The sequence below is a fragment of the Grus americana genome, chromosome 3 (assembly GCF_028858705.1).
Source record: "Grus americana isolate bGruAme1 chromosome 3, bGruAme1.mat, whole genome shotgun sequence".
Lineage (NCBI taxonomy): Eukaryota > Metazoa > Chordata > Aves > Gruiformes > Gruidae > Grus > Grus americana.
The window spans coordinates 93,311,420-93,328,272 of record NC_072854.1 but is presented as its reverse complement, the minus strand read 5'-3'; the positions used below and the strand labels follow the sequence as shown (position 1 = coordinate 93,328,272).

The following is a 16,853-nucleotide window of genomic DNA, read 5'->3' as shown; positions in this document are numbered from 1 at the left end:
TAAGAATGGTAAGACTGGATTTTTATTTTTCTAGCAGAAGGAGACGTTTTCTTTGGTTCCCCTCTGATTGCAGGTGGTCTGGTTCCAACTTCTCATTCTTTCAGAAAGCTGCCAAATAGAAGAAGGAAGAGATTTCTTACAACATCATGGTCCATGTCATGGATGGAGCAGAAGTGTATGGAGGCTAGAATGAAGGGAGGGAGCTGCATTTGGGACAGTTCCACACTGCTGGCTGGTCTAACAAAGCTTGCAATAAAATTAGGGCTTCTGCAGCCTCTGTGCATTCAGTCCCATCTGTACCGAGAGTAAATGCTAGGTAATTGGAAGTCAAGCCTCTTGGCTATAATCATTTCAAAACCAGTCCCCATATTCTTCCGTTTCCACATATTCGTATTGACTGCAAGCTGTTATCTGTCTGTTCGATCTTACTTTCATTGACTTGTTTGGCTGCTGTTTTTCTGTTGACCTCATTGCCACTTGATAGAAATTTAGGCAAAACATTTCGATTGCTGCTGATCTGTTGCTAGCAAGGTTGAAGAAAGAGCAATAACGCTGCTAAAAACATTTATTGACAGGATAGAGAACTCATATGTCACCTTTATTTTCAGTTGATTCTTGATGAACAGCATATTCTCGCTACTAGAACCGTGTTTTCAAATGATAGTGGCAGCTCACAGTGCTTAAGAAAGGGAGTTGCTGAGCCCTTACATGAAGATGCACATATAGATGGCTTTCTGAGGCACCTAAGTTAATGGTAATGCATTGAGATGAATCTCAAGATTACTACAAATTGTTTTGTAACTGTCTCATGGCTCAATATTTAGTGAGTAACATCACCTTGTGTGGTACAGTACAACAGGATACAAGGATATAAATATCCGGAATAGCAAAAAGCAATTTGAGGGAAAAAGTGGTACGTTTAATTACATTTCACTGAGTATTAACATCAACTGAGTTGCTATATAAAGCACAAATAGCATGAGTGTTGATCATTTAACTGGGCTTTTATTGGTAAAAATTATTAATCAAGGGGGGTTTGTCTATAGTTACAGAAATCAGGAGCTTACTTAACTGAATGGGTGTTTTGGTTGAGCGTTAGTACAGCGGACACGGAGGATTTGTTTGGTATAGCTGGGGTAGGTGAGATTTCACTTAACCTGTTTCTCAGTAGCTGAAGGCTTTTCTGAATTTTACAGATAACTTTAAGTACAGAAGAATTCATTGGTCTAAATAGAAATAATTAAAAAGAATAAAACTTCCTGTGCAGAAAAATAGGAATCTACAGTATCTGTTTTATGGACAAGGAGTAGGTAGGGTTTTTTGGTTTGTTTTGTTTCCTAAAAACGTTCAAAACAACATAACTTGCATATGTTATGTTGCAAGTACATTGCAAGTTGTATTGCATATAATACCTATTCTACAATGCTACTGTATGCTTAAGAATTATTCTCATAATTCCCAAAGAAGTTTAGTTTTTCATGGTTCTTTGGTGCTGATAGAACAGTCTAATTCTTGTGACCTGTAAATTTAAGGGATTTTTCACATTCTTCAGTTAAGCATTTGCCAGCTTTTAATGACTTAATTTGCTCTGATTAGTTTACTCTGAAAGTCTTCACTTGTAAGCAAAAGGATATTTTTAATTCAGAATGCATGCTAATATAATATACATAATCACAGATCTGGGGTAAAAAGTGAATCCAGCATGTTTGGGGGTTTTTTCCCCTGGTATCCAGATGTATAGCTTAGTAAAGATTATGAACAAGTCTCTGCTTAGAAATTGTTTTAATTTGAAAACTTGAAAGACAATCCCATCCTCCCTCAGAACACATATACTGCTGAAATTGCAAATTTAAGGTTATGTTTTTCCTTCATTGGTTCCATTAATATCTATGAATAATGGCTTCCCATGTGGTAATCTAATTATCGTTTGAAATAATTGGTGAACTGGAACAGTGTCATAGATCAAGGAGGAAATTAATAAAAGAAGGGTAAAGGTGAATTATATGGAGCATGGGAGCCTAACTAGGAATAATGAGATAATGAAATTAAAGAAAAATTTCAATCGAAGACCAATGACATCAACACAGTGAGTTCTGTTGAGTAGTAGAACTTGCAGAAGGTCTAGCACATGGGATATTTAAAACTGAGCTGGACGAAGAGGAAAAAATGGACTACAGGGAACCAATTCTTCACTGGCAAAGAGGTGGACTGGATGAGCTAATATCTCATTTCCACTGCTAGCGCCTATAAGTCTGTTTGAACAAATACTTGGAATTCTGTATGTCATCTAGCCTCACTTGGACTTCTTTTGTATCTGGCAGCAGGAGATCATTATCCTGTGAAAGTGCTTGACAGTAGCTTCATTTTCAGTCTTTCTTACTGGACAAAGTTAAATCTGAAGATATGTAGAGCCAAATTGTGCCTACTTGTTTACTTGCAGTAGCGAGAAGGAGAGAACTCAGAAAACTACTTATCCTGTGGATCATAAAAAATCCCCTTAAATTTGTCAGCAGCACAGGGGTTTTCAAATGGTAGGAAAAAGGCAATGACTTCATTGATTTTTGACATTTTGAATTCTAACTGTCTGCATTTTGTGTCTTTTACAGGCCGTCTGAAAGGAGAAATAACCCAGAGGCACATTCAGAGGGCAGCTCTAGGTAAAACATACCAGATGCAATAGGATACAACATGGGCAACAAGCTCTCTCTCCCAGGGCTGAATCTGCTTGTGGGGCAGGTTGTATTTCCTATGACAGTTTTTGCTACAATATTTCTCCAATAGTCCATACCATGAAGGACATGGACTCTGTGAGCTTTGCCAGAGGTTTGGCTCCAAAGGCATCTGATTTTATGGGTGGTGAGAAAAATAATGCAAAAGTCTTATAGGTTTAGGGGTTTGGTATTGGCTTGCTCTCTTTTCAGGGTGACCAAAACAAGAACAGAGACATCTAAGCTCTCTTCATTTTTAGAGTTTATTTTTGCTTTCTCTAATGACTCTAATTTGAATTCCCATTAACAGTCATTGATTTGTCCTGAGACTGAGCTTCTAGCCATGTTGCCACAATCTGTCTAACATGCTTTTTAATTTTCCTCATTCCAAGAGGGACTGAAGGCATATACAGGTCATTTCTTTTGCATCTAGTTATAGAAGTTAAGAAGTTATTTCTTGCAGTTTCTGTTGACACAGCTGCGAAGCTAAAAGTGTCTGTGTAAGTTGTTCACATAAGTGTAAAGTCATCCAAATTTGGTTTAAGATGCTTTAAGCTGACTCCACTGACTTTGTACTGAAACAGCCTAGGAGTGTTCATATGAAAATTCCACTTTGGGGACAGTAAACTTAAGCTAAAATGTGACAGAAAACTGCTGGGGCAAGAACAGTTTAAGACACACACACAGACACACACACAGACACACACAGACAGACAGACACACACACACACACACACACACACACACACACACACACTTACTTCGAGCCATAAAAGAATCCCAAAATTTGCCTTCATGGATCTTCACGTAAAAGATGGACCTAACTCAGATCAGATTGCAGCTGATGGTTTTATTTCTATGTATACATAACACAGCAAATAATATTTGTGTCTTAGTAAGAGAAAAAATGGGGGCTTTCTTTTCTCCCAAAAGTCAGGAAAATAAGTTACTGCAGAGTAGCAAAATAGTTTCCCCTTTCTGTTTCTAATTTAGCCATGCATCTCAAACTCTGTTGATGATGCTACTGTTTTATACCTTTATCCTTTTTTAATTTTTATTTTAAAATCAGCTCTGAAAATTAATGCTGTCCATGTCAATAGAGCCCAGGAGTCAAACTCAGTTTGTTTTGATCAGTCTGAGAAGGGGAAGTGAAGGAGGTTGCTGATCTCTTCACCTTGGTATCCAGTGACAGGACACGTGGGAATGGTTCAAAGCTGCATCAGAGGAGTTTCAGACATGATATTAGGAAACATTTCTTTGCTGAGAAGGTGGTCAAACATTGGAACAGGCTTCCTAGAGAGGTGGTTGATGCTGTTTAAGAAGCATTTGGGCAATGTCCTTAATAACATGCTTTAACATGATTAGCCCTCAATTGGCCAGGCAGTTGGACTAGATGATTGTTATAGGTCCCATCCAATTGGACTGTTCTGTTCTGTTCTGTTCTATTCTATTCTAGTATCTGAAGTTCAATCTAAAGGTGCTATCTTCAGTATAACATGGAATTCTTTCTTTAATTCATTCTAGGTTTTAATATTGTCTATTTACTAATTTTGTGCCACTTTAAGAAGTTACATCAAGATGAATCATAGCAATGCCATTTATGAGAATTCCTTATTCAGGGTTTTAAAAAATGAAGTGATGTATTCTGACTGTATGTTTCAAATCTGCATGACTGACAATCTGGTCTTGTATACTGATTTCTTACTACATAGAAAATTGTGTTGCAAATGCTGTTTTCAATAACTACATAAGCTGCTTTTCATAAAATAGGTAAGCATAATTTTTTCATGTCCTTAGCAAATGACATAGTAGTGATTTTACCAGCTATACGTTCACATTATAAATATTCTATTAGTATTCCACAATATAGCAGGCGACCTATGTGTTTTTGGCTTTTGTTTTGAGCATTGCTATCTGCTTATCATCACTAAGTCTGGACTGCACAAAGTATTTTCCAGACTCTTTTCCCCCCTTCGTTATTCTTTTAAATAATCTGGATATTTTGACTTAATATTTATTCTATGAGTTGGGGAGTATTATTTGCCTGCCTGCCTTTTTGGATGAATGTTCTTCCAAGGAGTTACAGGTGTCAAGTCCCTCAGGATCTTCTTGATGACCAGAATGTCATCAAGATATTTTTAAATGAAAACTACATGGTAAAAAGTCTAATTAAGAGTCTGTTGAAATCCCAACATGAAATAAAACATACCATTGTTTCAATTAGAAACCAAGTTAACATCTTCCAGCTGCCTTTTTTTTTTCCTTAACTTAAAGCATTTTATGGTTAAAATTTTTTAAGAAGCTGTTCTAGTTGGATTTTAAACCATGTAGATCTGTTTCCCTCATGGCTATGCTTAAGATGTGGATTTCTTATTGAATGGAAACTCCACTACTTAGCCCATTGTTCTTAGCTATCTCTTTTAAAACGCCATATGCTGGGAGTTAACATAGGACACAAATAGATGGGAGGTTTCATTGGAGGCAAGGGAGCGCTCCATGTTTTTCAGTACACAACCAGAAACATCGAATACTTTGTGTAAAATTGCAAGGATTCACTCTCAGTGTGACTTTCATCTTTATTAATTGTAAGAAAATCTTATCATGGAAATAACTTATTTTTATTCAGTAAGATCTTTCAGAGTAACATACTTAACAGCATTTTTAGGCTGTATTTAAAACTCCTTTTGCATGCTTAACTGCATTTTTTAGGCAGTATTTAAAATGAAGTAATGTACACAGTATTGAAGTACTGACAGAGCAAAAACATTGGGTCACCAGCATGCTTCTGGGAGGAAAAGATGGAAGAAAAGAGTGGAAACAAAAGTTTTCCCTGGGGCTTGCAATGTTGTAGAAGGAAAATTATATATGTTATATGATTCCAATGAAGCATTTCCTTACGATGCTTTAAACTAGCATTTCAGTAAAATACAGGTCCTGATTCTTCATTATCTTATTCCAGTTTTGCATTGATAGAACATGATTACAAACAGGCTAATGTAATAATATTTACCACCACTAGGGGAGACTGAATCCTAAGTTGGACCTGCCTGATGCCTTGGGAAATCCTGTGACATATTGTAATGGGAAGATACTTCTATGGAGATGCAGTCATGCTAGCAAAGGCATGTTTTGTACGATAGTTTTCCATAACAGAAGCGAGCGAACCAAGACTAGCACAGCTTTGGCTATTCAAACATCTTGAGTTGAGGCCTCTGTTGGGTCAGCTCTGGAAGTTAAGGACAAACCTTGAACGTACTCCTGGCTGATCCGTCCATATCAGCAGAAACATTTAGTAAATCTACAAGTCTGCCAGGCTGTTCAGTCAGCTTCAAACAGATCCTGACAAAGCTTCATACACAGAAGTGTCATTCAGTACGTGCAGTATGAAATGTGTTTTCTAAATTAACATGAATGGTAGGGTCTGCAGCCAGTGTTGCAGCATCTTCGGTTGCCTGCAGTTACTCATCAGTTTAGTTGAAATGCAGCTTTTCCAGCTTTCCATTTCAAATATTTTTCTTATTCATCTAGTTCTCCATGAGCCTCCCTTCTCTTTTTATGCAAGTTTTGAAATCTAGGCTAGTAGCAACCTGTAAGTTCTTTTGGGATTCTCTTGAAAACATCAAGAGGTGGCAAAACCTTTCTGCTTCTGGGGAGGTTTGTTGGGACCGAATTAATCTCTCTCTTTCTGTCCAACTCCATTGTCTCTGTAGAGCTATTTGAAAAGAAAAAGAATAGGTACAATCTAACATGGGTAGTGATGGATCTTTGTAATGAATCTGCATCCTTAGTAAGGATTTCAGCATTAAGGCCCAGTTTTATCAACATTTTATTAAAAAAAAACCCCACCCTTGTTTTCCCAGGTTTTGTAAGTTGGCTTTTAGAAATAAGATTTTATATTTCTGCTGTTATTCAAAGACCTGTTCCCAAGTCCTTTTTTTAGCAAACTCCCTTTGAAAAAGCCCATTCCTCATGAAAAACAAGATGACTAGGTGAGTCAGAAATACCAGATATATTTGAATCCCTGAAAATGCATACCAGCATTTGATATAGAGTGGCAAATGCCTGAGGGCAAAGATTTTGGCATCTGTTATTTCTATATTTGGATTTGTAACACACGTTTGTTTTAAGCAAAACCAGGGAGCTTTCTCCTTATTTTTTTCTCTCTATAGCTTTGTCTTCATCATCTTTTCCTACATTTTCAGTTACATACCGGTTCTAGACATATTAGTATCAGTTTATGCCCTTGTTCCTACCCTGCTATGTGTTTCTTTATAGCGTGTTTCATTCTGCTCCCTTACCTTTCCATGATGAGAAGTGAAAGAACAGCATGATCAGTACCAGAACAAAGCAGGGACAGACAGTGCTGTATAATGCATCCGGGTACTACTGCAGGAATAATCCCTCCATTTTTTAGGAAAGAATGCCAAAGGAACTATTCCTCCAATGCACTAGTTTGTGGTGCTCTGAGGAGCTGCCACTACCATATATCCTATACCTGATGTGATGCAAATATGTTGTCTGACTCATTTCTCCATATCTGGAGAGGTAGAATTGGAAATTGCGGCTCCCACTTGTCCAGAGTGAGATATCGTAGAATCGCAGAACGGTTTGGGTTGGAAGGGACCTTTACGGATCGTTTAGTCCAACCTCCCTGCCATGGGCAGGCACATCTTTCGCTACACCAGGTTGCTGAAAGCCCCGTCCAACCTGACCTTGAATGCTTCCAATATAGCCCGTGCCACTAGAAAGGCTGGGTCACCATGGTTTTTATCTAGTGAGGGTGTAAGGTATGTTTAGGAAGTGTATGATAGTTCTCTCTGCAACCATATCAGCATCCTACAGACATATATAACGTTAACTAGGCTAATAATTAATAACTGTCTTGAACTCATCTGCTGTGATCTGTGTGAAAGGAAAGCACATAGCATTTCCAAACTGCTGGTTTGCATCAGAGTTAATATCTTATTTAAATAAATCCATATTTAAATAAAATGAGCTCAGTTTCTTTCACTGCTTTATATCTCGCAACTGAGATGCCATTTAACTGTTCATATGAAGCAAAAGAGTCTTGATCTGTGCTAATGCCATGAAATGAAGAGGCACAAGTGTTTTCAATCACAAAATGACAGAAGCTGAGGAAAGCGGCAGTCTGTGTTTTCCCACACAAATCCAACGCAGTCCATGGAGAATAATAGATGGCCTGTTTTACGACCATCATTCCTGGTGCTGAAAAATGATATCTTATGTATGGGCTAAATAAAGCACTTCAGAGAAATAATCTGTTTGAATACAGAATTTTAAGATTTTTTTTTTTTTACAAGAGATAAAGCAATATGTCTCCAGTGCTGCTAGGCATCTGAGGATGCTCTCTCTAAAACCGTGTAGGTGGGTTCATGTATTTCCAGTCTGTAAAATATGCTACTTTTAGCCAAAAAATAAAATAAAAAAGAAAAAAGAAGCGTAGTCAGTTCGCAATGGCCTCAGAATAGGGAAAGATTTCTCTTAGAAATTCACATTTTTGATATGCACGATGTTTCTGTGAGTTATGTTCATATATATATTTGTGCTTGAAATCTCAAGCAGCAGTGGTGTTTTTGTAAAAGTTCATTGCTCTTGTGCACACAGGGCACTGATTTTATTCCTAGGGTGACCTCTAGTGGTATCAAGGCCACTCTTTTTAGTGATGGGTTTCATTTCTTCAGTCTTTCTATTTCAAAGGAAAGAAAATCAGAGATACTTTGCATTAAGGTTCATTTTTTGAATTCTGAGACTGACAGAAAGCTGGTAAGGTTGTGCTTGTTAAAAAAGCTGATGATTTTTCACTATTGCTAAGACAAAGATATCTATAGCAAAACTGGCTGACAATTCAGAAACCAGTGCCTCTTTGCCTTTTCTAAGAGGTTTACTCTGACAAAGATAAAGATACTTTTGAATTTGCTTTGTGCAATTATTGTAACATATGAAGTGTTTTTAGAAATAGTCACCAAATCAGTTTTTAAACAAATGCTTGAAATACTAATGGACAAATAATTTTGAAAACATATATAAGTAGTTATATAAGATATTATAAGTACAATAGAGGATCTTTATAGCTTCTTGTTACTGCAGTGTATTTAAGTCATTGTAGTTGCTCCAGATTTGTCTTGAAGGGAAAAAGCCTGTGGTAACTATGAAGTTACACACCATAACAGAGTTACTCTCTTGGTTTCACATGCCATTTTGCGTTTCAAGTCAGCACAGTATAAGTCTAAAACTTTGAGCTCTTGAAGAGCTTTTGTATTTTTGTATGTACCAAGTTTTTCTGTAAAGATGATCGCAGTCAGGAAAAAGAACCACAGATTCAAAGCAGCGGCTAGACAAGCAGCAATGATTCCCTTGCAGCAGTACTTGAGGTTTCTTCTTAGGTAATACATTTTGGGTTTATCTCAGTATTATGTAGGAATGAAGTTTAAAATTGTAGAAGTATATGCTAATAAGAAGACACTTCTTAAATCTGTCCCTTCAGGTCTCGAGCCCACACAGACCTTTCTTTCCGTAAGTTTCTCTTCAGTGTTTCTAGGGTCTTTTGTAGTTTTTTCTGTCGCTGTGGTTTTTCTGTTACTCTTTTTAGCTGATTTTACTAGGTGCAATGTTAAATTATAGAGGCAGCCATGAGTTTTCTCTCTCATTGTCTTCAAGAACTGCATCTTTACTGGAAATCTTTACAAAAATGTTCTCCTGAACTGTCAGAAAATTCTGAGATTACTCATGTGTTCCTATTAAAGTTCTCATGTGACCCACTCCAGCTTATCAGATCTCAAAAAAGAGCAAAGACGTCTTTGGATCAAGTGATGTTTTTATTAGGAGTCATGAACTTGTAGCACAGCTATCCAGTTCTCAGTTTTATTGACATTGACTTTAGCATTTCACTGGTTTTGGAACAGCTTGCAGTCTCTGTAAGCTTTCTTGCAATAAGTATTTCTTCTGAAATACTGAAAAGTTCAGTGTGAATTGTATTATTATTATTTAGAGACTCCTTCTGGTGACTAGTAAGTAAGCAAGACAGAATTGGGAGATGAAGCTCTCAATTCTCTAATTTGGTCTACTAAAAGGAAGATGTTAGGAAAAAGATGCTGTGAGGGTAGTTACACATTGAAAGAGGAACTCAGAGAAGTTTGCAGGATCTCTGTCCTAGGAGTTTTTCACAACCTGTCTGGACAACCTCATCTGTTAAGTTTTCACCCAACTTTGAGCTGTAGGTTGGACCATGCAGACTTCCAAGCTGCTTTCCAACCAGAGTGATTCTGTAATTCTAAGACAGGACTTGAGGTGGAGTAAGCAAAAAATAAATTTGGTTTTAGGCACACAGTCTACTGATTCTAGGCCTAAGCTTGTTTGCTTTAGCTTCGGTGTATATCAGAGCCATGGCTCTTTCTTTTGGCTCTTTCTGTTGGCTCTGAAAAGCTGGTAGGATAACTAAGAGTAACTTACAGTTTAAGGTGCTGCAAACTTCTTTCTTCTGGCCATGTCCAGTGAGTGTGTTGGGCAGTTTGACTAGTTCTGTATCAGTGAAGGTTTCTTCTGTGAGCAATCTTTGTAACAAACAAATGTTCTGTAATCTAATGAACCATAAGCAATGAATGGAACTCTTTCACAGCCGTATTTGCTTTGATTTTTTCAAGGTAAAGGTCAGACCTAGAACAGCAATTTCCATCTGATCATGTAAAACACAGGACAAGGAGTGAATGACACATAGCATGGCTAATGTGATATCCAGTGTTTCACAACAAGCTGCACATCTGGTGAAAAACTTCTTCCATTTTACATTTTGCTGAAAAGGCTAAAAGAAATTAATTCATTTCTTTGCTCAAAAATTTTTGCATGTTTAAGATCAAAGAAAATATTGACTTGGAACAAGTAGTTACCAATAATATCCCACAGATGTGCAGAGGTTGGATATACTTCTCCAGATAAGAATCTTGTGGATAAGTTGTAATTGTTGCTGGATATGTCAGGTTTGTCTCTTCTCAGTGTTCAGTACAGTGTAATTCAGCCAGCAGCTGCCAGAACATCGAGCTCTATGTCCTTTCCTTCATAGGTCATAGGAAAGAGCTGCCCGTGATACGAGAAAGGCCTAAATACCTGTATACTTCTTGCACCTTCTTGAGCTGGTGGCCCAGCACACACAGCTTAGCTGTTCTGCAGCTACAGCTGCAGGGTACGTGCGTGGGAGGACCAGCAAAAGTGTGGCGCTCAGTGTGGGATATGAGTGTGGCCAGCAGGGACAGAGGGGCCCAAAAATATAATCATCTGGTCCCTACAACTGCCCAGGTTGCATATGGCCCTGATCTAGCACTTGTGCCAGAACACTGAGCAATGTCAAAGTGAATCTTCTTAAAGAATAACATTCCTGCTGACATGAAATCTATGGTTGTGGCTTGAGAAATTTTCTGGAAAACTCATACATCATACCAAAATTTAGAAAAGCATTTGGGAAACTCCTTTAGAGGGCTAATGGCATAGCCAGGTGGGAGAGTGGAAGCAAAACTTCTGTAGTACTTTCATCTTTATTGTACACTTAACCCAGGTGGGGTCTTAGCACATGTTCTCTGCTATTCGTGCAGAAAAAAAAAGATCAGATCTGTGATAGAGGTGCTTCAGGCCCAACACCTTTTGTCTTATTTCGGGCAAGGGTTAAACTAACCACTGTACGGTGCAACCCCATGCTCATAATATATTGATTTCACCAGTAAAGGTGTATTTTAGCTTTCTGTTTTCCATCATCTCCTCTACTTCTCTCTTGCAGATGAAAGGTCTTCTAGTAATACCTTATAGCAGAAAGATCAAAATTGTTCAGGCTTATACTACCATATACATTTGTTTGGTTAGTGTTCACCTCTTGAATCAAGGTCAAAACCTCTTTTACTGTCTAACTTGAAGTGACACATCTGTTGCATGACCCATCTATACCTATACACAGCTGAAACAGAAACAGTTAAGTATAAAACACATAAGCTTATTTTTCCTTAATATTCTTTCAAATTACATTGCTATAAATTGAGCGTACAGTCCAAAATAAATGCTTCTGGGCATTGTCACAAGCGTTTGTACTGACCACCACCGCCAGGGTTCCACACAGAATGCAGGTAAAACACCCATTATTTTTAGAAAACCTCAGTCCTGTTGAGTTGGATCCCACAGCTGCTGTGTACATTGCATTCCTAAATGTGACCTGCAAGCACAGAATTTACTGTGCATGCCTATGTATATTGCTCACGCACAGTGAGGCTGGCGCTTCTTAGAACTTAGACCTGTACATCTGCCTAACTGAGAATCCCCAGCAAGAAATATGGATGCACTAAGCTTCAGTATCTCTTCTATGCTCTGTGACACTCGGTGTGACTGCATCTTTAGCACCCTTAGATATTTCATATTCTCAGTAAAGTTGTGCTATGTTATTGTCAGTCAAGTTCTTATCTTGACCAGGCATTGCTTTATAAAAGTTATGGTGCTGTCTTATTGCAACTGTGGTCTGCACATTGGCAGCAGTGTATTCCTAAATGTCTGATCTTCATGAGAAGCATCCAACTTCAGAAGTATTTTCCATCCTGTTTTTTTCAAGAAGAGCGTGACAAAACTTAGCAAAGAGACTTTTTTTTTTCCATGAAAGCTCTTGGATGTTGTAGAAATGAATACTAGCGAAGCCTCAAAACTTAAGGAGGAGAAACCATACCCCTTCTTGGGAGGCAAAGAAAGATCATTCAAATATCAGCTATGTTTTTACCAAATATTATGAACAAGATACATGATGCAACAACAATCTCATGTAACCAAATGGTAAAATATATTTATTAAGTGTAGGTAAGAATCTGAGTTAGTAGGGGTTTCCTGATTAAGATCCAGCTATGTTACTATTCCACTAGATCAACTGTTTTATACAGAACATATTAAACTTGAAGCTGCTTTTTTTTTTTTTCCTCCAGTATATTGTACATGTATATTTGGAAACCAACAGAGAACTTTTAGCCACAATGGTTTCAGAAACTTTCATGGCTCGAGTGCAGCTGACATGAAGGCAACGCCTTGTTTCACATGCTGTGTATTTTCAGGAGCAAATATATAGATGACTAGTTTCAAAGAAGAAACTTGAGGGAATTTAAGTGTGAGTCTGTATTTAGCCAAAACTGCTCACAGAGACTAGAAAAAATAGCTCTGCTTTCCAGGTGTGCATTGCAAGTCAGTTAGTTTGAGCCAATATTAAGCCAGTAAAACAATAAACAATACAATGATACAAAGAAAAGCAGCATACCAATGGACCCTTTTACTAAATTCAGTGATTAAAATAAGAATCAACAAAATACATGTGCCCTTAATCCCACACACATGCACTAACTTGTAAAGTACTGAATATAGGACAGTTTGTTTCACTGTATGCCTATGACCAGCTGGCTGAAATTATAAAAAATCTATTACATTAGGATTAGGGGTAAATTGCTCTAAAACCCATACTAGAAACTCTTCCAGACATGAGAGTATTTCATCTTCTCCTGAGCTTCACTGTGCATACCCATCTTTGCTTTTGGATAAGGTACACACGTGGTGCCCGGCGACAAGGCCCACAACAGGAATAAGAAAAAAGAAGGGGAGAATTACTTGCAAGCTAGTCCTGAATAACAAGGGATGGGTAGTTCTTTTTAAAAGACGCAAATGACAGCATATGCTCCAGTTTGAAAGCACTAAAGCCCAAGTTTGCCAAAAGCTGGAAAGCTGATAAATAAAGCAGTAAAAATATTAACTGGATACTGAAGTCAATTCTGAATTTGGTTACTTCAAGTGACTATAAATTTAAGCAGATAAACACAAGACTCTCCAGTGAAAAAGTGAAAATCTTTGACTGCAGAAGTACAGCTGGAGGGCAGGGCACAATGTTATTTGAGGCACAGGACAATAAATCCCTAGGAGTTTGACTTCTAGGATACACTCAGGTCAAGAAATATATGAGGACCCCAGAGAGTATAAAGTTCAGGGTCACAGAGAGTTTCTTGCAAAATTTTCTGACTGTAGACAAGAATCTGCCATAGTACTTCAAGTTGTTGCCAGCTTGCAGTAAACTATGGTGATAGCACTTGGTATCTCATCCTAGAAGTAATGTTTTTCATCCATGCTTGCCATAATGCTTTGAAATAGTGATCCACTTAGCAGGTGCTATAATTTCTTTCTGGTACTGTGTGATTTGGTGACGTGGAATGTGTTGTAAAATTCACTACTTCCTGTGCTCCAAAATTGGCCCTTTCATTAGAATAAAATAATTATATCTTAAAATGCCTCTTACCATGTTGTTTATGAAAAATACAAGCCAAAATCACAAACCTTTATGAAATGAATTGAGTGTCAACTCATGCAGAGCTCACCTCCCTCTCTAAGCAGGCAGCTGGTATCAGTTGTATCCTGTGCCTCACTTCACCAAATGGGTTGTATCTGTAGATGAGACAAAAACAGCCTAGACATAAAAATAAAAGTTGCTAGCTATTTCACTACCCAATGCAGCACTATCAAAATCTCTTCTTTACTTCATGTGACCTAGTACTCTTAACAAAAGACTTCACAGTGTAGGATTCATAGGTTTTGCCACTCAGCTGTATGTGCAGTTATGCTAATGTAAAGGAACTAATAGTCCTTATGAGTACATTGCTGACTTCTGCTGAAATAACTTTGTTGTACAGAATTGGATGGAGGTATGCCAACAGAAACCCCTAGTATACACATAGGCAATGTTTTCCTAAACATGCACATCATACCTCCCTGGCACCCCTGAAACCTGGGTCTGCATTATCCAGGATCAAATTGCACCAACTGCATTTGTTTCTCAGGAGAAACCACTGGGGCACTAAAAGTGTGTGTGATACCGCACATCAGCTGAATGGCTGATCTCAGTTGATGTGCTAAAAGCATAGAGCTAGACTGTACAATCAAGTTTCATATGCCAAACTGTCAATCAATTAATTAAAAGTCAACCCTGAGTGAACAAAGCAGGTAGCACTTTGTAACCTTCTATGCAGTTGCAGAAGTGATATCTGGTAGTTAATATTTCAGCAGTAGCACCTCTGCTCTTTTTCATGTGTTGCAAATTTTTTAATATGTATGAGCAAAAGTTGGTGTCATGAATTTTCAATTTTTCTTAATTTACATGTACTTCATATATATGTGGTTAATACATAGATAAAATGATTTGACGTTTCAATAAATATTTTCTGTTTCTGCATGGGCTGGCAGATGATACATACAATAAAAGGAAACTTTTTAGGGGAATAAAAACCTGTAGCAAAAAGAAAGTATTTCTTCTTACGTATCTATCTTAAACTTGTGAGTAAATATTATGCTTTGACATTTTACTGTCTATTCACTCAGTTGTCCCTCTCACGTTATTTTAAAATAAATGACCCTGCCTGTTGAAGAATGCTAACATTAGACGTGAGATACAACGAGCCAGTAACCTCTGCCTTAGCTACCTACCTTCAGCTGTAGCTGGTGGGAGCTGCCTGGGTTGGTGGGAGGAGAGGGGTGTGAGGTGCAGCAGCAGAAACCCAGGGGCACAAAGAGCCCACTGCGGGGATTGAGGAAAGGTAAAGGGAAGAGGGGAGAACGAAGTGGCAGGGAACAAGAAGGCAGAAGCAGCAGCAAACAAAAGGATTGAAATACACTCCACCAGACCATAGATCTCTTTTGCCTGGAACATTAGGAAAGAGCCATGTCTTCATCTGTATATATTACAGTAGGCAGATTCAAAAAAGTTTAGTCTTTAGAGCAGATTGCTATTCAATTCACAAGCGTGTTGTTTCAATGAGCAAGCATGACAAAAAGCTGAAATGGAGACTGCAACAGCATGGGAAAAGACATCAGAGAACTTAGGAAGCAGTCCCCAAGTAGGCATGTCCTAGATTTGACTTACCACTGGACTTCACCTGACGCTGTGATCAGATCTCTTCTGCTTTTGTGACTGGAACACATTGATGGATGCCTAAGTTTTAGCCATTTACTTGATGAAAGATGCAATGCTATTTTTGCTGCTGGGGCCACATCAGCTTGCAGTGTACTGATCTCTTTCTGCTGTGTGCATATACAAAGCTTTGTGCTGCTCACCTTGCCCACAGTGCTGTTTCTTGCTTTTATCACAAGCATATTGCCAGAGATAATGGGCGTAGCTGCATGCAGGGTTGAGGATGCTGGGGCCTCTGTTGCATAGAAGTACTTGTATCATATAAAAGGCTTTATTATTATTATTTCTGAGGGTAACTTACAACCAAATAATTCCTTCTACAGAGTATAATAGGCAGCAGAAAAACATTTTTCTCGGTGTTTTTATACGTAAGTGATCAAATTCCGTGTAAGTTTGGCTGCCCTTTGAGGGCTAGTGCAAAAATATTTTTCCAAGTACTAGATGTCCAAATAAATCAGGAAGGAAAGCTGCAATATTATGGCCTTGCATCACTCCGTAACGACTAGCAGAATTTGGTGATGTTTTCACATAGGTAAGTTCTCACTTCAGAAACAGCATTAACATTTTAAGATGTTACAGTCTTCCACTCTTTATTATTTCCCTTCATTATAAGGGGCTAGAGCTGCTACCTCCTGAACTCAGACACCATAACAGATTGTGCGAATGGGCCAAATGCACTTCAGTGTGCTCGGGAGAGTCCCACTGCTTGAAACAGCTCAAGCTAAGCCTGGCTGGCTTTGCACAGGAACGTATTAAGGATGCTCACATGGTCTGTGAGCATGGCTCACTTGGGAGGCAGTAACTCCCTAAATCATTTCAGTTTGTTCCACAAAAGCACATTGCTCTCAAGGCTGGATGCCGCATATTTCTGAAGGGCAGAACGAGTGTGGACCCTCAGGAGATCTGCAGAGTGTCTCCCCTCGAGTTCCCTGTGTAGCTCTGCACTTTTCCTTGTTATGCCTCCTCCTGAGGATGAAATCTGACAAATCAGAAAATTCTGATCCCCTGTAATCATTGGAAGGTTTACTGCTTTCCTTAATGGTTCTAGCATGATTATTATGGCCTCCTAATTATCTACTGTGCTTGGTTATAACCTGTTACACAATGCCACTGCTATAGCATCTCCTCTGCCGTGATGTTTGCACCTCCTGGCTTGCATGTTCACTTTG

General features: G+C 38.3%; 1 protein-coding gene across 4 annotated transcripts in view; it reads left to right on the top strand.

Moving 5' to 3' along the window:
- KIF6 (kinesin family member 6) overlaps positions 1-16,853 on the top strand; it is a 175,319-nt gene that overhangs the window by 136,920 nt on the left and 21,546 nt on the right. For all 4 annotated transcript variants that reach the window (XM_054822544.1, XM_054822543.1, XM_054822542.1 and 1 more), the window contains one exon: positions 2,607-2,657. In XM_054822544.1, the coding sequence (XP_054678519.1) occupies positions 2,607-2,657 (51 nt within the window). The remainder of the gene's footprint in view (positions 1-2,606; positions 2,658-16,853) is intronic.